General features: G+C 41.4%; 1 protein-coding gene across 2 annotated transcripts in view; it reads left to right on the forward strand.

The window, feature by feature from the left end:
* Positions 1 to 20,947, forward strand: part of pak2b (p21 protein (Cdc42/Rac)-activated kinase 2b) — a 56,141-nt gene extending 35,194 nt beyond the window's left edge. For both annotated transcript variants that reach the window (XM_041263829.1, XM_041263830.1), the window contains exons 4-15: positions 294 to 444; positions 1,333 to 1,364; positions 2,418 to 2,522; positions 3,083 to 3,206; positions 3,893 to 3,956; positions 9,738 to 9,786; positions 10,341 to 10,453; positions 13,921 to 14,038; positions 14,885 to 14,984; positions 18,188 to 18,384; positions 18,554 to 18,691; positions 19,435 to 20,947. In XM_041263829.1, the coding sequence (XP_041119763.1) occupies positions 294 to 444; positions 1,333 to 1,364; positions 2,418 to 2,522; positions 3,083 to 3,206; positions 3,893 to 3,956; positions 9,738 to 9,786; positions 10,341 to 10,453; positions 13,921 to 14,038; positions 14,885 to 14,984; positions 18,188 to 18,384; positions 18,554 to 18,691; positions 19,435 to 19,521 (1,278 nt within the window). In that variant the 3' untranslated portion in view covers positions 19,522 to 20,947. The remainder of the gene's footprint in view (positions 1 to 293; positions 445 to 1,332; positions 1,365 to 2,417; positions 2,523 to 3,082; positions 3,207 to 3,892; positions 3,957 to 9,737; positions 9,787 to 10,340; positions 10,454 to 13,920; positions 14,039 to 14,884; positions 14,985 to 18,187; positions 18,385 to 18,553; positions 18,692 to 19,434) is intronic.
* The last annotated feature ends 2,160 nt before the right edge of the window (positions 20,948 to 23,107 follow it).

The following is a 23,107-nucleotide window of genomic DNA, read 5'->3' on the forward strand; positions in this document are numbered from 1 at the left end:
CTTTTTTTTTCATGTCACTGATGGTTTCTCTAATTTTGTGGCAGGGATGTATGCCACAAAATTATATGCTGGTTTACTGTTATCTTATCATCCATAACTACTAAATATTCAACTGAAAGAAACTTAAGTTCAGTGACAAACATTTCGACTAGAGCTTTTCATTGAAGACATTTAGAAAAAGTTTGAGTTGAAACATTTATTATTGATCAAGCGCTTTTGTTTAATTTCAAAGTCCCCCAGCTCTGTTAGAAGTCCCCCGGTTTGATGTCTCTAACCCTCTCCTCTCTCTCCAGGGCATGCCGGAGCAGTGGGCCAGGCTGCTGCAGACCTCCAATATCACCAAGTCCGAGCAGAAGAAGAACCCCCAGGCGGTGCTCGACGTGCTCAAATTCTATGACTCCTCCGAGAACGCCAAGCAGAAATACCTCAGCTTCTCCGCCTCCGGTAAGAGGCAGTATAAACATACACTGTAGGCTACTTCTTTTGCACCTGGACCAAATGGGTCTGGCATGTTCTCCTGATTCACCCTGTGATGACTGTGGAAGGCTGAACGAATGTTCACTTTAGCATTGTTGAGGATCAAGACAATGCTGTACTTGTACCCGGTTGTCTATTTTAAAGATGATAATGCACCCATTCATCATGCCAGAATTGAGTGAATGGATTGAGGAGCATGACAAGTGGATGCCAGGGTCTCGGTCCAATTGAGCTTGTTTGGGATCAACTTGAATATCCATAAGTCCTAAGTTATCTGCCTACCTCCCTGTACCAACTGTGTGAAATATTAATCACTGAGACACCTTCCAGCACCTTGAGGTAGCCAACGGTAGCCCAGCTTGATTTTAGCTACAGGTCCTAATAAAATTTATTGAATCTAACATGTGAAGCCAATGAGACACAGGTCTACAAGAACCCACAGGGAGCCCTGACAAGGTTGGAACTCGGCTACACAAATAGCTGCACACAATGCTTATTCTGGTCCTGTAGCAGTCTTTCTGATTTGCTTTAACAAAGTTAAGCAGGAAACACCCCGAGGTCCTTCCTGGAAAATTGTTCCAGTTTAGTTCAGATAGACATTCTGCTTCCATTTACCTCCACCCCATTCAGGCAGTGTGTTCAATACAGCTGATCACAAACCAAAATATGCATTGAAAGCTATTGCATCAGGTAGCAAAGCCACAAGTGACAGCTTTCATGATGTTTCAGTGAACCAGAGTGGGATAAAAACAAATATGGTCCTCAAAAATATGAGGGCTATCTTAAGGGCATTTGTCTGTATAATCAAAGTTAATGTTCATTTCTATGTGTTTTTTGTTTTGTTTTTTCCCCTAGATAAAGATGTTTTTTCCTCAGGAACGCAGGCGGTAAGTATAGAAAGCTTACTTTTCTTACACAATACCCAAAATGTCTGCTGTCTCTTACCACATGTGGCCCCTCACTCTGACTTTCTCCTTGCCTCGTTCTGCTATCGTCAAGGGAACCATCCCTTCAGCAGGTGGAATTCCGAGGTGGGGTGACGTCTTTAAACAGAGACGCATACAGTGAGGAAGACGTGACAGAGGCAGGGAAACAATACTGAATAGAACAGAGCACTTAAACCAGCTTAAAAAAATGAGGAGACAGGCTGTCCTGATTAAAATAATACGAAAATGTGAACAACCCAGATGGGTGCCGCCTTCCATTCCGGGAGCGTTTAGTCTGTTGAAGTACAAAATAACAAAACAAAACGAAGTTGGACAGCAGAACATTAAGTTTGGCTCAGTCAGTCTTAGTTATTTGGGGCTTCTTTAAAACCTTTGTAATTTTGATTGAATCCCAGACTAATGTTTGTCATATCAGTAGTCCAAAATACAATATTATTTTTTAAACCACCGAATCTCTCCTGGAGGGTATTACTACCATTACTGGAGGAAGGCAAAAAAAATCCACATTAGACAAGGTAGCGTGTAGTTCAAAGTCTTACCTGGTGAGCTTCACGTTTTCATTTGTTCACTTCTGATATTGGCACCAATAATTATTTAGGCTGTTCCCCTAAATCTAAAGACCCATAGTTTCTGGATGTTAATATTGCACTGTTTGGGTGAAGCACAATCCTTAACAGTGTTCCTGCATTTTGTGTTTTGGCCATTACTAATTATTATTTTCCACTCATTAGTTTAATTTGTGTAAGAAAGCATCCTACAGTGTAACATTCTAAACTTTTAGTTCAGGTCATTTCTAGTTTCTCCCAAGTAAGTTGCATTGAATTTATTAGTTTTATTGTTAACAGTAATCTGTAGAACTGCAGATATTTAAACTCTGTGATTTCTGCATAGTGTCAAGTATTCCGTCCCTTTTTATTTGAGACCTTGCAAGCCTTCAAGGTCACAGCCTAGATGCTAGGTGGCGGTCCTGACTGACAAGTCTGCCTCTTTCAGTCTGCTAAAAAGGGGGTGGAGCAGACAGCCGATGCGGGTACAGATGATGATGATGAGGAGGCCCCTCCCCCTATCGTGGCCCCGCGTCCCGAGCACACCAAATCAGTGAGTGTGCCCCGCAGCTTCCCTCCATTCATTTATTCATTACTGAACAATATGCATGTGTGTTAAGAAAAAAACGTTTTCTTCAAAGTAGACATATTTTACCTTTGGGGCACAGTCTCTAAGAAGCCTGTCTTTTCAGCTGTACAAAATTATTATTTGATTATTTTCCCATTGTGAGTGAAACAAGTGAAGAGACACAGATGCTCTGATTTGTGTGGATTGCTATTAAAGAAAAGCAGCTCTTCCAGCACTACCAGGGCTGTACTGGAGCAAATTCAGTTTTGCGGGAAAACTTCTCTGGTCCACACCCCTGGAACTATTTTCATACATGCTTCAATCAGAAACTCCACCTTGCTCAGAGACAGTCTCAAAGGGTAAATATGCTGCTGACTTTATTACACATGACAAATACCGAATTGCAGGTTACGTTTTTCAAGGACACCCCTAAAGTTGTGCTTCTTGTGGGTAGAACTGTGTTGTGATCCAACTTATCTCAGCGAGCTGCTTTCCAAGTCACTGTTAGCAGCGAATGCTGTATATAAACACTCCTAACTCTCCAGATGTACACACGCTCCGTCATCGACCCCATCCCTGCGCCAGCAGCACACACGGATGGAGACAAAGCAGCCGAGCGACAGAAGAAGAAATCCAAGATGACAGATGAGGAGATCATGGAGAGACTGAGTAGGTGTTCCTCCTGCTGCACTGCACACTAACATACCGCACACCCAGGAAGACTGCACAACAGGATAACATCCCCACATATATATAAGAAACATCACAAACGAAAGGAGGCTGTTCAGCCTATAAGTGCTTGTCCGTTTCCTAGCAGCTGACTAATTCAAAATCATTGTCAAGTCAGGTCTTAAGAGCCCCATAATTCAGCATCAACAACATGGTAACCCGTTCCATACCCTTGCCACTCTCTGTGTGAAGTCTCTTCTAACTTCTGTCCTCAGTCCCAACTTTGTTTCCTACTGTGTCCTCTGGTCCCGGTTTCTCTGCTGCACTAAAAGTACTGGCTAGACTTAACTGTGTCAACTCCTTTTAAAATTGTAAAGACTTCAAACAAGTCCCCTGTCACAAGGCTGGCTGAGTGGTGACGTCAGGCCCAAAACAATAACACACAGGATAGACAGAGACAGAGTTTGGTGAATCTGAGCACACTGTTTGTCTGAAAGAAGCGAGAGGAAAAACATTTCTAGCAGTGGCACTGGTAATTTTAATATTTAGAAATACGGGCATCGGAGATAAGCATATTTCAGTACAATAAAGAAGTGTCCATTGTTTCTTTTTATTCCATCCCCAATATTTACAAATGGGAACAAAAGAACAAATTTCTTTTAAATTATTTTTTTCTTTCTTTTTAGGAACCATAGTCAGTATTGGAGACCCAAAGAAGAAATACACGCGATATGAGAAGATTGGGCAGGGGTGAGTTTGGGGCAGACTTGTTTACTCTGTCATACTGACTGAAAACCCCTTAATAAAGTCATGGCAAAATCAGTAACTCACACCTTGCTATTCGCGTAATACAATCCACTGCTTGCAGCGATAGATATGATACTGAGGGGTAGATGTACTAAAGTCTTGCAGCTGTCGCATTTGTTGCAAACGAGTCGGAAGTCTAGGGTGAAACGTACTAAACAAGTACAATTCTTTTTCGGGAATGCTTTGCGGCAGCGTTTTTTCTTTGTGGTTCAGCCTTAGATGAAGATGTAATTATTGCTATTCCTGCATAAATTCGCATAAAGGGGGTGGAGATAGTGGAAATGAGGTTCACAGATACTATAATCAGATGTACTAAAGCTGCTGGCAATTGCAACACTTGCATTGCATCAATTTGTTAAGAACTTTTGAAAGCATGTTTTAAAAAGTTGCAGCTGTTGCTGTCATTTCCCAGCCTGCTTTTTCTCATGTGTTGCCAGTTATACTCAATACATTTGATACGGACACCCAAATACCTATTTCTCCCTAAAAGCAGGGTGTACTTACAAGCCTTGAAATTGAATTTGAATTTCTGGATTTCCCATCGTGTTGGGGGAAATAGACTGCACACATGTGCCATTAACCCCTCCAGCTCATTCTGAGCATCTGTATAGGAATAGGAAACACACCTATTCTGTTAATGTGCAGGTAGTTTGTAATTGTGCACAATTTAGCACTGCACCCCTGACTAACTTGACAGCATACATTTGGCTTATAGGTTACTCATGATAATACAAATTAGTGGTATAATGCTAAATTTGTTGCTGGTCCCTTGAAATTCATATTAACGAGAATTGGACGTCCTCCTGTAACTTGTCAGTGAATCACCATAATCTAAAATACATTGAGCACTATAAATGTATATGTACGATTTTTTTATTGTATTTTTTAAAACTCAGCACCTCCTTATTTCGGACAAACCTGTCCGGTTTAGCGAGGGGCTACTGCATGATTATGAATAGCTTTTTGATAGAAACACATTTTCTATTTAAGTGTCGCATGACTGTCGCAATGCTAGAGGTCTCACTAAGATGATGCAACACATATTTGGATGAGTATATGGCAGCTGTCTTTATTAACATATTGTCTCTTGGTACATACAACAAAATGTATACTTTGCGAATTGTTGCAACAGAAATGCAAACTGCAGTATGGTTGTGCTGGAAATGGCCCATCTTAGTGCATCTACCCCAAAGTCGCTTCCTGGAGAAGTAGCTTCAAACTGAATTGTTATTTCTTAATGTTTCCAAACCAGTTTTTTATTGCAGTAACTCAATATATCTATTTTGCATATGTATCTATGCAGTGACTCAAATGATGTGTTTTTTTTTTTTTGTCTGTGTTAAGGTGCTTTAACTATAAGTTCAGGAGCTGTTCTTCCATTCAAGTTGCCTGTTGTAAAATATGTAATGTAGGCTAGATCAGATGTTTTTATATTAGTAAGCTGCAGCATCACCTAGTGCACAAGAAGTTTATTAACAGTAAAACAAAAGGAAACTTGATCCAAAGTCACAGATTACTAGAGGGTGCTGGCTGTTCAAAATATACTCTAATAGACAGTCTAGCCAAGGATGCGTCAGTCTAGCCAAGGATGTGTCAGTCTATGGCAGGCAAGTGGGACGGAAGAGCAGCTCCTGAACATAAGAACATAAGAAAGTTTACAAACGAGAGGAGGCCATTCGGCCCATCTTGCTCGTTTGGTTGTTAGTAGCTTATTGATCCCACAATCTCATCAAGCAGCTTCTTGAAGGATCCCAGGGTGTCAGCTTCAACAACATTACTGGGGAGTTGATTCCAGACCCTCACAATTCTCTGTGTAAAAAAGTGTCTCCTATTTTCTGTTTTGAATGCCCCTTTTTCTAAACTCCATTTGTGACCCCTGGTCCTTTTGTTTCTTTTTTCAGGCTGAAAAAGTCCCTTGGGTCGACACTGTCAATACCTTTTAGAATTTTGAATGCTTGAATTAGGTCGCCACGTAGTCTTCTTTGTTCAAGACTGAACAGATTCAATTCTTTTAGCCTGTCTGCATATGACATGCCTTTTAAGCCCGGAATAATTCTGGTCGCTCTTCTTTGCACTCTTTCTAGAGCAGCAATATCTTTTTTATAGCGAGGTGACCAGAACTGAACACAATATTCAAGATGAGGTCTTACTAGTGCATTGTACAGTTTTAACATTACTTCCCTTGATTTAAATTCAACACTTTTCACAATGTATCCGAGGATCTTGTTAGCCTTTTTTATAGCTTCCCCACATTGTCTAGATGAAGACATTTCTGAGTCAACAAAAACTCCTAGGTCTTTTTCATAGATTCCTTCTTCAATTTCAATATCTCCCATATGATATTTATAATGTACATTTTTATTTCCTGCGTGCAGTACCTTACACTTTTCTCTATTAAATGTCATTTGCCATGTGTCTGCCCAGTTCTGAATCTTGTCTAGATCATTTTGAATGACCTTTGCTGCTGCAACAGTGTTTGCCACTCCTCCTACTTTTGTGTCGTCTGCAAATTTAACAAGTTTGCTTACTATACCAGAATCTAAATCATTAATGTAGATTAGGAATAGCAGAGGACCTAATACTGATCCCTGTGGTACACCGCTGGTTACCACACTCCATTCTGAGGTTTTTCCTCTAATCAGTACTTTCTGTTTTCTACATGTTAACCACTCCCTAATCCATGTACATGTGTTTCCTTGAATCCCAACTGCGTTCAGTTTGAGAATTAATCTTTTGTGCGGGACTTTGTCAAAAGCTTTCTGGAAATCTAAATAAACCATGTCATATGCTTTGCAATTATCCATTATGGATGTTGCATCCTCAAAAAAATCAAGCAAGTTAGTTAGGCACGATCTCCCTTTCCTAAAACCATGTTGACTGTCTCCCAGTACCCTGTTACCATATAGGTAATTTTCCATTTTGGCTCTTATTATAGTTTCCATAAGTTTGCATATAATAGAAGTCAGGCTTACTGGTCTGTAGTTACCTGGTTCAGTTTTGTTTCCCTTTTTGTGGATCGGTATTACGTTTGCAATTTTCCAGTCTGTCGGTACCACCCCTGTGTCAAGAGACTGCTGCATGATCTTGGTTAGCGGTTTGTAAATTACTTCTTTCATTTCTTTGAGTACTACTGGGAGGATCTCATCCGGCCCAGGGGATTTGTTTATTTTAAGAGCTCCTAGTCCCTTCAGACCCTTCTGAAATCACAGTCTTAGCACTTAAACACAGACTAATCAAAAATAAAGAACACAGCATTGCAGTAATTGCATTAAGAACCACCCAAAGGTTAGGGGACAGTAAAATAAAAAAAGAAAATGAAATTTGAAACTACTTACTCTTAATATCTGAGGGATACTAAGATTTAATAAGCATATACCAGGGATGTGGTTTTGGTAAATTTTTATAAACATTGAAATGCTATGCAGGTGTCAGTGTTTAAACCATATCAAAATACACACACTCTATTACATTCTGATGTATACTGACTGGTTAGTATTTTCTAAGCAAAGAAACCCTAAATAAGCAACTAACATTTTAACATTGTAAAGACTTAACTACAGTAAAGCTGAAAAGTATTTTTTTTTTGTTTTGTTTTTAAACAAATGATTTGCATAAGTGTACTAGTAAATTAAAGCCTATACACAATTTATTTACACTTGTGTTCTCTGAATTCATATTTTATTTAAAAAAAAAAAAAAAAAAAAAAAAAACCTTTTAAAAATATGTATTCACAGGAATTAAGGGTTAAATAATTATTAGTAGTCATCTAGAGCATTCTGTTTATTGTTACTGTTTGCTTTTTACTGCCACCCACAGTATAAAAAAATATATAACGAACATCAGAAAAAACGATTGTCATTAACTTTCTTACCTCCATGAACTCCATACCAGACCACTCCAACTACAGCATGAACACAGAGTGCACTAATGAAGCGCCAGATCGACCGAGAATAAAACCCACCCCCGTGTCAGTCTTTCTGTTGCACCAATTAGAAAAACTACTTGAGGGAAGCCAAACCCCTTTCTTATTATAATATCCACCCTTACTGTGGCACCACAGCAGCTGATACATGACTGACTGGATATGATTGTAAATTACTCAGATTCACACATTCAAAATAAATATGCGTTTGGTGAAATTTGTCACGTGACCTGTTATACATCTAGCATATTATTCAATGTTTAACCACTTTGGAGTTTATACTAGGGGTGCTAGATTCCGTTTAATTGAATAAACGTTTAAACTTTTAAAAATATATAGTTTAAGCGTTAAAATAAACACATTTTGAAAAGAAGCTTTGTAAGGGGGTTAGTATACGTCCCCCTCTGTGCGCTCTCGACTGCAGGAGCAAACCAGAAGTCGGCCATCTTGGGGGAAGTGTGTTAGCATTTAAAAAATAAATAGCTTTCTTATGTCTATAAATAGTTATTTTACATCGGCTTTTCTACTCTCCTTAAATTCAATTGATTCCTGTTAATCAATTTGTGTATCTCAATCACAACGGAGAAGTGCGTTAATAGTAAAATTGGTTTAATTTACGTTTTTTTCTTCTTCTGTGAAACAACTAAATGGGCTTTTAAATCATAAGTCTTACTTTTTCATTTAAATGCCAAAGCGACTCATCTTCATTAATTTAAATACAGTTACCCATCATAACGACTGTAATAGTGTGTCCGGTGATCATGTTTGTATGTGAAAAATGAAGGTCAATTTAAAAGCCTATTAAGTTGTTTGACAGAAAAAAAAAATTACAAATTAAATCAAATAAATTACTACATTTTAAGCCCTATATATAAATAAATGTATAAAAACAGTGAAACAATATGAAAAAGTAATAACACTGGCGGTACGATAATGGTCAGTTTTGATTGAGGGCGAGCACTAATTGCATTGTTACAGAAATGTTATGCAGTTAATTATTCAAACAGTGCTAAAATCCAAATCGGCAATTTATCCTACTTACTTTATGCAAGAGAGACAAGAACTTGTTATGTGCACACCAGACTGACTTTATTCCAAGTACAGTATCATGTTAATTGAAAGAATCAATATTCCATTTAAAAAATAATAATCATAGTCATTTACTAATAGCACTAGTTTGTACTTATCTGACTGGCAGCAGAAGAAAAAAAGACCAAACAATAAACATAAAGTGGAAGCAATCTTCTGTTAATAAATAAATAAATCTGCCTCAACAAAATAGATTCAAGTTGAATCCGGTATCCTCCACAGTTGAAAGTGGTTGCATGCCATTTGCGATCATCTCAATAATCAACCATGTTATGTTTTCTGCCTGAAATTTATCAAATTTTTCAAACATTGCGCTTGCATGTCTGGGCCCCACCTCCACGCTAGATCAAGCGTAATAGAAGCAAACTAGTCACGTGACCAAAAATATGCTGGATATTGGGAGGTGAATATTCAATGACAGTAATGCCATGTGACAAAGGTAGGAAGTACTAAAAAAAAAAAAAAAAGTTGCCGTTATTTGCAGACACCCACTTAATATCTGACCTGCACATTTTTGATAGTTTAAATGATTAAGCAAAATCAGAAACGTTTGACACTTTACCAACGTTTAAACTCTAAACAATTTACACCCCTAGTTTATACATTTTAAACATTTAAAATTCCCACCACTGGCACAAACCACAAACCATCAGGTCTGGCTGAATGGTAGTGGAATCTGATCTCTCTCTCTCTCTCGCTCTCTCTCTCTCCAGGGCTTCGGGAACGGTGTTCACAGCAATTGATGTTGCCACGGGGCAAGAGGTACTGACTGCGGTCTGAGTCTCCGCTGAAAATGTCTGTGTTCAGAATCTGGGATGGCAATATTGATAACATAGCTTTGTTTTCATCTGCACCATGAAACCCATTCTCTAGAAATCCCATCTCCTCTCGATCCAGTATCAAATAGGGGCCTGCCACCAGTTTCCTGGGCAGTCTGGACAGAGGGTAAATGGTGGTTCAGCATGGGTAGCAACACAAAAACAAGACAACCATGGGGTCTTCGCAAAGTTGAGTTTTCCTGGCAGGACCACTGTGTTTTCCACTTGTCCTGCTGAAAAATGACCTCTTGTTGAAACATGTATCTAGGGTAATCACTCCTTTTTAGTACTAATTACTGTCTCTGGTTTAAAGTTATGGATGAGTGCTGATTAGACGATTTGGAAAGCCCGACTTGGGCCTGGGGATGACAGTCTCGATTCAACTGTGTTTTGATCTTGATTTCAGTTTGGTCCAGTAAAAGATAGAAACAAGACCTGTTTGTGTGTGTGAGGCCATGTGTGCCAGCAGGTCCTAATCACATGTCTTTTGTTTTGAAGGTTGCTATCAAACAAATCAATCTGCAGAAGCAGCCCAAGAAAGAGCTGATTATCAACGAGATCCTTGTGATGAAAGAGTTAAGGAACCCCAACATAGTCAACTTCGTCGACAGGTAACAGACAAGGAGCAGAGAGGCAGTGTGCTGGGATTTAAACACTCACAGCCATAGATACAGAGAGGCAGTGCACTGGGCTGTTTAAGCACTCAGTCAAGGGATACAGGGGAAGTGCCAGTTCATGACCTCAGAATCTGGGATTTATAAAACCACTTGTCTGTTTGTTCCAAATTACTTTGAGGTGCCTGTCACAGAGACGGCCGAAGTGGGCGGTGTCAGAACCAGGAAAAGGAATGAAATACACAGACAGGATGGATGAAATTATATGATGATGGTGCTTGCTTGCACCGGTTTATTGAAAATAAAAGGGTTTAAACAAGCACGGGACACGGCACATTCGCCACAATAAAAAGACAAACAAAAACGGACTAACACTTTACAAACGGTGAGCAGATCAACAAACAAACACGGTGAGTTAAATAAACAATTATCGTGCTGGTCCCACCAGCATGCAATAGCAATTGAAATTATCACTCTCCTACTCTCTCTCTCCCGTTCTCCACTCACCGAACACCCAACCGTGAGTATGTGAAAACGTGCACTATATGTACTGTTGTGCTGGGATTCAATTACTAATTAATTATTCACTTGAATCCCAGCACATGAATTAATTATGTGCAACCTCGTGCTCACATATTAACTACTTTAAATGTACGTGAAGTGATGTACAATCCCGTGCCTAAATACAAATATACATTTTAAACGCTCGTGTTACAGACTCGTTTATATCCCGTGTACCAATGACTATACACCAACATTTAACAAACCACACGCAACATAACAGATAATATACACAGGGGCGGGCACTTTGTCACATATACCACCCCCCTGTGCAAAGCACACATGACCTCAATGGCCACCTCCCCCCTAAAAAGCCCAAAAGTCCCACACAAAGTCCTGGGCCAGAACCAGAGGCTTCAAGGGGCCCACAGGTTGTAAGGCTATCAGCAGCAATGCTGACAGCAGGGTGGCATACTCCTGCCAGGGTAGTCCTGGCAGCGGAAAGGCTGCTTGGGGGGTAGTCTCCTGACCTCCCCCCTTCTTCAGAGCCGGCAGCTCCCTTGGGTGGGGCTCGGACCACAGTACTTCCAGCAGCAAAGAAACTGCAGTGGGAGCAGGTTTCCGGACCTCCCCCATGATCTCCGGCAGCAAAACTGCTGCTGGGGTTGGTGGTCTCCAGACCTCCTCCCTCCTCTTTGTGGCCGGCAGCTCCCCTTGGTGGGGTTCCGGCCACAGTACTTCCTGCTGCTATGCGGAGCAACAGGCAGCCCCCGGCGATGCGGCGCGGCTGGCCCCTCGGGCGATGCGGAGCGGCTGGCACCCTCGGGCGATGCGGAGCGGCTGGCAACCCCAGGCGATGCGGAGGCATCCTTGGGCGAAGCGTGGCAAGGAATCAGGACAAGCTGGGGTGTGGGTGATGGCCCTCTTTTCGGCCACTGCGGCCGGGCGGTTCTTCCCCGTGCTTCCCTCAGCAGCCTATACAAGGGCTGCTGAGGACCTCCTGCATCTAGTCCTGGTCCTTCTGGTGCAGGGAGAGGCAGCTCCTGCTCCTCTCCCCCTGATTGCAATGGAGGCAGAGGCAGCTCCAGCTCCTCTCCTTGTGATGGTGGGGGAAGTGATACCAGCAGGCATTCACCCTCTGCTGGTGGGGGAAGTGATACCAGCAGGCATTCACCCTCTGCTGGTGGACAGGGACCCAGCAGGCATTCACCCTCTGCATGTGGAGGAGGCAGAGGCAGCTCCTGCTGCTCTGCTCCTGCCGATGGAGGTGGCGGAGGCGTGTAGTCTCTTGGCAATGGAGGTGAGAGTAGCGGGTAGTCTACCCTTGTTACAGGGGACTGGTGCGTCTCTCCCTCACTTGCAGGGGACTGGTGCGGCTCTGGAGACAGCAGTGGGACCTCTCCCTCTGGCGCTGGAGACGGCAGCAATGGCTCCTCTCCCTCTGGCGCTGGAGGCGACACCAGCAGGCATTCGTCCCCTGCTGGTGGAGACTTGGGCGGTGGACACTCTGCCTTCCTCTTTCCCTTTCTCTCCTGGGCCTCCAGGCGCTCTGGCTCTGGCTGCTGGCGTGGAAACTGCCCCCCTTCTGTATCCGGGAGAGGGCAGTCAGCCACTCTGTGCCCGTAGTGCTTGCACAGGAGGCACCATCCCCCCTGGCTCTCCCAAGCCTCCACAAATGCGTCCAGGTCCTCGTCCCAAATTTCCCTGGACGCAGTCATCTCAAACCAGAACACCTGCTCTGGCTGCAGGGGAGGTTGCTGCTTCCTCTGGCCACTTTTTCCCTTTTTTTTTTCCACACAAAATTCCTCTCCTGGTCTGACGCTTGGAGGCACTGTTAAATCCCACGCAGGACACCACGTGTCACAGAGACGGCTGAAGTGGGCGGCGTAAGAACCAGGAAAAGGAATGAAATACACAGACAGGATGGATGAAATTAAATGATGATGGCGCTTGCTTGCGCCGGTTTATTGAAAATAAAAGGGTTTAAACAAACATGGGACACAGCACATTCGCCAAAATAAAAAGACAAACAAAAACGGACTAACACTTTACAAACAGTGAGCAGATCGACAAACAAACACAGCGAGTTAAATAAACAAGTATCGTGCTGGTCCCACCAGCACGCAATAGCAATTGAAATTATCACTCTCCTACTCTCGCTCCCGTTCTCCACTCACTGATCACCCAACCGCGAGTATATGAAAACGTGCATCTATATATACTGTTGTGCTGGGATTCAATTACTAATTAATTATTCACTTGAATCCCAGTACGTGAATTAATTATGTGCAACCTTGTGCTCACATATTAACTACTTTAAATGTATGTGAAGTGATGTACAATCCTGTGCCTAAATACAAATATACATTTTAAACACTCGTGTTACAGACCCGTTTTATATCACGTGTACAAATGACTATACACCAACATTTAACAAACCACACGCAACATAACAGATAATATACACAGGGGCGGGCACTTTGTGACATGCCCAAAAATATTGGTCCCCTCTTTTATCTTCATTGCAAAATGCTCCTGTTCGTACAGATTATACCACCAGTTAGAAAATGCTGATGTCTGTCTTCTACTGTACATGAAGTCTTGCAGTTTTCAGTTATGCTAATAATTATTGTGTAAAACATCTAGGAACAGCGACACCTGCAGGGCTAGCTAAAGAGCTCTTGGGTGTAAAGAAGTAATTGTCTTGAGCATCAGAGGACACCCCCTGACCTTAGTTCTGAGCTGTTTTTAGGAATGGCTGCAGCCCCTGCTGTCCTGTGTGTTTGACCGCCCTGCTGTCCTGTGTGTTTGACCGCCCCTGCTGTCCTGTGTGTTTGACCGCCCCTGCCCTCCTGTGTGTTTGACCGCCCTGCCCTCCTGTGTGTTTGACCGCCCTACCCTCCCTGTGTGTTTGACCGCCCTGCCCTCCAGTGTGTTTGACCCCCTTGCTGTATCTGTTTCAGTTTCCTGGTAGGGGACGAGCTCTTCGTGGTAATGGAGTACCTGGCCGGAGGCTCGCTGACCGATGTAGTGACAGAGACCTGTATGGACGAGGCTCAGATCGCAGCCGTGTGCCGGGAGGTGAGAGGGTCCCTGACACACACTTGTCTATCTCTCAGCATAGTTATATTACCTCCTACTAGCACTGACAACAGTGTCACTGAAAACTTTAAAGGAGTGCCAATCAAGACTTTCAAATCAATTGGCGTACCTCCTAGCAGCTGTATCACAGTCCCCGTGTTCCTGTATTTGTACAGCTGGAAATTGAATGCAAATGCACTGCAACACTAAATTGTTTTGTTTACTGGTTATAAAATGGTGCACTATTTAGTTTATTGTATTTTAGTTGGGTTTTTTGCTATTTAATTGATGCAAGCAGCAGGGTTGAATGTTTTTCTTTTAAATTTGAATTAATACAATTAATTTGTAAAACCCAATGCAGCGGGAACTATTGTCTAAGTATGGTTTTGGAAAGAAATGTTCAGTAAAGCAAAGATGGTATGTTCTTGAACTTGTTTGCGTACTTGATAAGCTAAAATAAAATACTGGTTGGTTAATACAGATGTTATGTGGGGTGTATAACTTGATTTTACACTCTAATTATTACTTTTTAAATTTTAGAAATTTTGAAAAAACAGAATAGTTTCTATCAATTTAACTAAAAACATTAATAGAATAAAATGTTTCAAACAAGGGTTATTTCAAAACTAAAACTGTGTATAATTCTTTATTTATCAGTGTTGAGCATGTAGGAAAAAAAATAAATTGTAAAAAAAAGTATTTTAAACACAAAAAATGTTTCCCTAAAATTGAAGTCTCAAAAAAGGGGGTAGTGACTTTTACGCCAGTGTGACCTATAAAATGTCAGTTCTAGATTCTCTCTCTCTCTCTCTCTCTCTCTCTCTCTCTCTCTCTCTGTCCCTGTAGTGTTTACAAGCTCTGGAGTTCCTGCATGCTAACCAGGTGATCCATCGAGACATCAAGAGTGACAATGTGCTACTGGGAATGGACGGCTCTGTCAAACTCAGTGAGTACAGCAGCTAGCCCCACACTTGCCTGCCTGCCTGTCTCTCTTCCTTGGTATGCAGCTGTATTCTGTGATTCCATTACTGGTGTTGTTCACTAACAAGTTCATGCACATACAGACTCTCCTTATCACGCAGTACCTAATGTTGAATCATAAAATCTCCCTTCAGCTGTTTTGGAAACTGAAGTGGACTAACCCTTTGCGGTCATATGTTGGACCTGGTCCGACATCGCGAAAATCCCTTTCCAGTCCATTGTCGGACTCTGTCGAAAACCATGATCTAACACAGCAGAAAAAAGCCGAGGCGAAGCGTTCCCTAATCGTCTCTGATTGGAAAGCAGGTGGAGACAACGGAATAGACCATTTACAGGCTGAGCAAAGCCGAACTGAATAGATGGAGACTGAGACGTGGCAGGATGAGGCAGGAAGTACAGACAAAAGCAGTTTGGATGATGGTTTTGATCAATCTAGTGACGAGGAAGTAAATATTTCACTTACTGAGGACTCTGAACCAGACGCGCAGCCGTAGGGCGAATGGAGACGCGCATTAGTAAGTGCAGATGCTTTCACAAAACTCCCATTTACTGTGGTAAATAAGGGATATCAAGGGAGTACTACTTTGAGGACTGCACTGGAGTTTTTTTTTTTCACAGATAAATGTTTTTCAAAGATGTATTCAAGAGATCATGTTTTTTGCAGATCTTTTGGATACTACACCTTTGCCCTCCCCCACCCAGGTGCCTCAGGCTGCATTTGTTAGCAAATGACAAAAGGTCAGGAATGTGGTCAGCTACATAGACACAAAATTCCATGAGCTATTTATCCCAAGTAGAGACATTTACATTGATGAGAGCACTGTTGGTTTCAAAGGAAGGATTATCTTCAAGTGCTACAATCCTCAGACGCCTACCAAGTGGGGGATGCGTGTGTTTGTTTTAGCTGACTGTGAAACAGGTTATGTCTCTCCTAGTGTTACTTACTTTGGTAGCCCAACAACAGACTCCATGTTGAGACTTGACATGCCATTTTCATCAAGAATTGTTCTTCACCTGTGTGAAACATTGCTGCAGACAACAAATGGACATGGCTTTCATTTGTTTACAGACAGATTTTACATGGGTTACGACCTGGCCATGGAACTGCTAAAAATAAAAATCCACCTTACTGGAACAGTAATGGCCAACAGAAGAGGATTGCCAGCAAGGCTTCAAACTAAAAAGTACAAAAACAAAACAGTCTCATTGACCAAGGACAACAAGGTCATGGTGCTAGGATGGAAGGACAAAAGACTAGTGCTCATGATGAACACCTTCCATGGCAGTGACTGTGAGAAGTTACAGCACACCATCAAGAGAGGAGCCATTGAAGAGATGGACAAGCATTCAGTTATCTGCGATTGCACCAGCAAGATGGATGCAGCGGTGGATCACTACTGTGTCAGCTATGCTTTCACAAGAAAGTCTCTGAAGTGGTGGAGGAAGATGTTCTTTTGGCTGCTGGAAGTAGCAATTGTGAACAGTGCTATCCTGTTCAATTTGATGAAGGTGGAATCAGGACAGCTACCTGTTCGCCATTAAACCTTCAGAAAAGACTTACTGATACAACTGGTGGGAGATATGCCCAACCCTTGCTCAAGAAAATGCGGTCGTCCATCATCAACAGACAGAGAAGAAAGGCTGGATGGAAAGCCACATTTCATTGCCAAAAATGAATCTAAGAGCACTAAAGACTGTGCAGTGACAAAGACAAAAGACATTATATATAATGACACACAGCGCCTAAACTGCTCATCACACCTGGCAATGCACGTTTACGAGTCCAGTGGTGCAAAGTACACAGGCAATGGACTACCGAGCAGTGGACAAATGTGATATGATCATAGTGAAGGAGAATTCTTCTTTTCTTGACGAGTGCACGTGTGGCGACAACCTATCAAACTCTACAGACCAGAGTGCTTGGTTCCAACAGTGAAGGGTTCTGGTGGATCTGTAATGTGGGGTGCATTTTCCTGGCATGGTTTGGGTGCACTCATTCCCTTAGAAGGCAAGGTCAATGCTAATTGCTATTTATTGGTACTGAGTGGTCATCTTCAGGTTTCAACAATTACCTCCCTGTAAGAAATGAAACAGTGTGTGTGTCTGTGTGTGTGTGTGTATATATATATGTATCTATATATGTGTGTGTGTGTGTGTGTGTGTGTGTGTGTCACACAACCACACCACATATATATATATATATATTTAACATATATAATATATAGTATTATTGTGTGATATTGTGTGTTGACACCCACTTTCCTGAAACGTTTCGCAAAGCGAAACACATGGTAAATAATATTGTAAAATTAATAATTAGACAATTATTAAATATATTTTCAATAATATTCAAAATATATAAACTTAATCTGAACAAGTTATCGACGGCAGTAGAGCCGCAGGCAGGACTTATACTTATATAGAAAAACACCCTAGAAATGTATGTTAGGTGTGTGTAAGTTTATTAAAATACCTCCCTGTCTCTGTAATTGAATTTGTTGTAGTGTATAGCATCTTTTTCATTTACAAATAGAGATCTCAAAGCCAGACCAGTTCATTAGTGTGGTATAATTAAATACATTCTGCTGTAATATTTTGTTTTTCAAATTGATGGAAACTTTTTATTTACTCAACGAGTTTTGTAGCAGAAATTTAACTACAGCAATTTAACATTAAGATTTGTTTTAAAACTTTTAAAGTAAAGTTTTTTTTTTTTTTTTTTTGTTAAATGACTTGACCACAGTGTATGTCCTTAAATAGCCATTTAAAAACAAACTACAAAAAAATGACATTATACCGTGGTTTGACGATAATCGTCGTATGTTTTTTGATGGTTACCATACCATCAAAATTTTATACCGTCACATCCCTAGTCTGATAAGTTTGGTGAAGATGCTAAATAAAAGCAGTGTGACAGACAGACTCGATCATTGCATAAGGATTCCTGTTTTTTGAATGAGGGCTTTAACAATTAACTTTTTCACTGCCTCGATTTTGTCATGTCTTTTATTCTTTCTTGGTTTCCCTGTTTACTACAGTCCTAACTCCAAAAACTAAAAACGCTTACCATTTATTGTGTTGCATAGTATTTCCCAGCCTGTCCGCTGTTTCGTCTTGCCCCCCCTGGTGGCCTGTGTCAGTAACACACCCTCCTATATCTCTCTGCAGCTGATTTTGGGTTCTGTGCTCAGATCACCCCTGAGCAGAGCAAACGCAGCACCATGGTGGGCACCCCCTACTGGATGGCCCCAGAAGTGGTCACACGGAAAGCGTACGGCCCCAAAGTGGACATCTGGTCTCTGGGGATCATGGCCATCGAGATGGTGGAGGGGGAGCCCCCCTACCTCAATGAGAACCCCCTGAGGGTGAGTGAGTGAGAGAGGGCTGGTAAAAAAAATATTAAACAAATGAAGGTATGAAAAATGACTTTGATGCCATGTTGCCAGGAGCAGATTTGTTAGTTTGCTGGTTTAGCAGTGGTATCTGAGGGTAATGGGGGCTGTGTAAGGTCTGACCTCTCTCTGTGTCTCTCAGGCCCTGTATCTCATTGCCACAAATGGCACCCCTGAGCTGCAGAACCCGGAGAAGCTCTCCCCGATGTTCAGAGACTTCCTGAACCGCTCTCTGGAGATGGACGTGGAGAAGAGAGGCAGCGGCAAGGAGTTGCTACAGGTCAGGGGCTGGGCAGGGCGCGGCTGTCAATGTGTGTCTGTCCATGTGCATGTCCTCCTGCGAAATTCAGTCTTGGAGTGAGTCGGTATGCCGGTATATGGTATTGACATCGTTCCTGTTAAGCTACAGCACACATCTTAATTATGCAATGGTTAATAGTCTGTGTTCTTATGAACAAAGTGAAGGAAAGAGCAATTTTCACATGAACACCTTTTTATTCTACGTCCTGTATGAATTGGAGTCAAACTCAGTTTAAACGTGTGTGCACTACATGTGTGTGTTATACTTTGCAAACAGACACACACATGGTTTAAATAATCATCAAATGTCAAGGGCACTGAATTAGTGAGGGGACCTAATAGCACATGTACATTTTGAAATATATATGTTGGTAACTTTTGTTGGGTAAATGGGCCCTACATTTTTTATTTATTTTACAGTGCTGTAAATGAAACAACATTCCACGGGTAATAAACTGTAGTGAACCACATTTGAAGAGATGAATGCACTTTTAAATTGTTTCTAACGGCCTACAAGTGCCATCATTTTGAGAGTTCTTCTTAGTTTCAGTATTCATAGTTCTATATATTAGTTTGGTTTGTGTAAACCATCCTAATAAAGCCAGGTACTTAGAATAGCTCATTTGGCTAATATTTGATGTGTTCAATGAAATATGATTGAATACAATGTACATAGTGCTGCATTACGTATGTGTTGTTAATTTCCAATTACTCTTTCTGCAGCACCCCTTCCTGAAGCTGGCTAAGCCTCTGTCCAGCCTGACGCCTCTCATTCTGGCAGCGAAGGAAGCCATGAAGAGCAGCCGCTAGCCAAGCCTCCCTGTGCCACCAGCATCGGACTAGTCGCCACCACATGAGAACTGGAGCACCGCCACGCCTTTCAAACTGCATCTCTCTCTACTCTCCCCCTTGACTTTCAAACTGCATCTCTCCCCACGCTCTCTACTCTCTTGCTTTTCAAACTGCATCTCTCCCCCATGCTCTGTACTCTCCCCCTCACCTTTCAAACTGCATCTCTCCCCCACGCGCTCTACTCTCCCCCCTTGCCTTTCATATTTTCTCTCTCCCCCTCGTTCTCTACTCTCCCCCACGCTCTTACCACTCTCTCTCTCTCTCTCTCTCTCTCTCTATGGATGTTTTAATCTTCACACCCTGGTGTAATGATCTGTGTGTCTCTCCTCCCCTCTGCTGTGCCTGGGTATCAACATTAGGAATGGGTAAAAAGGCTCTGGTTTTCCCTCCTCCACTTTAACATCTTGAGCCAGTTGATTGTGAATTGATAGATACACCAAACAGCACGTAGTGCATCCATATAACTGCACACATTCACACATGCCCTTTTCACCACAAATGTGATTTATCGAATGGAATCTGAATAGTTTAAAAAAATAAATAAATTAAATGTTCGGCGCCCTTTTGGGTCAGATTGTTCTGTACCGTGGAAAGAGGTTGAACGGCAGCAATTCATCCCAAATGGCGCCCACAAAAACCTTGTGATGATGAGAAGTTGGCTGCACTTTGTAAGTTGAGCTCACCCAATTTGAACAATGTAGAACGAAGGTTCTGAGGTGTACAATTTGAATTGGGCTCAAAGGTAATGATGTACACCCTAAAGGGGAGTGGGATTCCAGACCTCTTTCCTTGTCTCTAATCTCAGTACTTGAATTGCAGAGCCCTTAACCTTGAAGGGGGTGCTTTTTAATTCACGTTCTCTGACCTTTATTGTTTCTTAAAATACAAAAAAAAAAAGTTTTTTTTAGTGTATAGGGTGAGCTGTTATTTTCTCTAATTTACTAGGACTCGAGAAGCTTAACCCTTCAGATTTTAATTGTTTTGTATATTATGTACTTAAAGTGGAAACTGCAGCCTTAGCTATCAGGACATTTTTAAATTTCAAGTAGCTGTGTGTGTACACTGTTATTTTTGTTTATTTTTAAACTAACAATCTTCTTGACGGTTTAACACTTGAGATTTTACAGGTTTCCCACTAGTTCAACGAGTCAAACGATTATTACTGTATTTCTATTTTTTTGGTTCTCAGAGTTTAACTGCCTTGTTTCTGCAAAAAAAAAAATGAAAAAAAAAAAAAAAAAAACTAAAAGAAAGTTGAAACATTTCAATGGAATGTGGTCTTATTGATTTCAGAGTTTGCAAGGCCAGTCCTGCTATCTGTCCCCTATAGGTCTTTCACTTTCAACCAAATACTAAAAGAAACTTAATAAAAGTGAACAACAAATGTTTTAAGTCTTTCTCAGTCCTTGAAGACGTTGAGAAAGGCTTTTAGTCGATACGTTTGGTATTGAGTTTCTTTATCTTACTGTCACACTATTGATTGTTTAATAGTTATGGATAACCAATCACTGTTAGAGTTATTACAATTCCAGTACAGGTTAGCTTGTGCACATAATAGTTACACAATTTAAAATAACAACACTTTCTATCTTTTAATAGTAGTTCCTGAGTCCAGACTTCTTTTTTAGCTTGGAGGCAACAGAGCACTCACTTTTGTTTAGTGGTCCTCTTGCCCAAACTGCACAAGGTGACGTCCCTTCTATCAATAAGACACCCGACACAGAATACATTATCTACAAGTTCAATCACAGTGTGGTCATTCCAGATCAAGTGGGGAGCCCTTAAAACATGCTTTAAAATGAGAGGGACATCTGCCTAGGCCAGTGATTCAGTTGTTCCGTAGCAGGTTTAGATCTGCTTGGAATAAAACCCTGGATTAGAATGGATCTTGGGCACCACTGGTCCAGGCCACCTCCAACAGTTTCAAACTGGGCATTTTTACTACCTTCAGACATGCTCCCACTTTGTGGAGCCCCATAGCCCTATTTTTCAATGCACTCAACCCCTACCCTGGATCCCTTTACTCCACCACCTGTAGTTATGTGTCATCATCATCAACCGCACAAGGAGGAAACCTCTTCCTCAGTGCTTTCCCTTAGGTCCCCTCATAGCACAAATAGATCTGGGCTTAATTGACAATTTAGAAACCGAAATCTTTTCATGTTGTTTGGGGTTGTCTTGTGAATGACCCCATCGCGACGCAGACGATTCACTTTACCTGAAGCCGATCTGAAGATGATCCAATAACAGAAGATGCGACCATTCCTTCATGTCAAAGTGAGACTACTTTGAATTACTGATCTGAGTTTTAATCCTGTCATATAAAAGTGAGACTAGATTGAATTTTCACGGTAGCCCTAATTGTGTCCAACTAGGCTACTTTTGAAAAAGAAAAATAAGTGTTACTGAAATAATAAATGCATTGCAGGCCTATGCTTTTAATAAAGTTATCAGACTCTGATTTATTAATACTGTACAGTCATACATATTTGCGAATAAAATGTGGCAAATCACACCCATAAAACCTATTTTGCTCCAAAGACACATAATAAAAGGCAAATATTTATGGCTTTACAGTATTATATGAAACTGAAGATGACCTTGTATAAATGGGGTTGTATTTCAGCTTGGGGTCCTAACATAAATACCAGTCGTCTGAATGTTTTTAATGAGTAGAGGCTGGATACAGGGTTTTCATTTTTGAATATTCTCAACATTTGGACAAGTGTTCTGAAGCTCTACACCAACAGGTTTAGATGCATTTTGTACTTGTTTTTTTGGAGTTAATGGAATAAACATTTCTTTACATTTACACAAGATTACAGAAGATCAGGAGCTGTTTGTTTCTCTGATGCGCCCCAGGAAATTGAACCCATATCAAAACCTTGTGCCAAGTATAAAGGAGCAGGCAAGGTAGTAGCCTACAGGTATTGCTGAAGCCCACTTTAATTTTCTTCCAAGCTTGGACTGTTACCTTCAACAGCTGTGAGAGCCTCCCTACTGATGGGAGTAATGGCTGGTTAATATGGTTTGAGATGGTGTGCTTTTAATATTGAGAAAAGAAATTGAGAAAAGAGAAATGCTGTTTCCTATCTATGTATAGGGGAACTTCTTAAACCCCACAGAGTTTACACAAACCGTTTAAAAACATCTGAACGTGAAATTAAACAGTTGTGACCCACAGGGGTAAATAATGCTTTTCAGAATGGACCTTTTTTTATCAATGGGCCATTTCTGCTTAAATATGCATTTATTCAAATAATTAAAATAAAATATAAAATACTCACCAGACTCCATACATCTCATTCACAGCAGCAATGTCAGCAGGGAAGCATGGGCTCAAATGGGGGACCTGTAAGGACCCGCAGCACCAGTTTCAGATTCCACTTAGGGACCATGCTTTTCATCAGAGGACAGAGCCTCTGAGCCCCTTTAAGAAATTGCACTGCCAGAAAGTGTGCCCCCGCAGAATTTTATCGTGTTACGGCCAGGTAGACCTTCAGAGTGGATGCGGATTATCCCGCATCAAACAGGTGTTGTAAGA

The sequence above is a fragment of the Polyodon spathula genome, chromosome 11 (genome assembly GCF_017654505.1).
Source record: "Polyodon spathula isolate WHYD16114869_AA chromosome 11, ASM1765450v1, whole genome shotgun sequence".
Lineage (NCBI taxonomy): Eukaryota > Metazoa > Chordata > Actinopteri > Acipenseriformes > Polyodontidae > Polyodon > Polyodon spathula.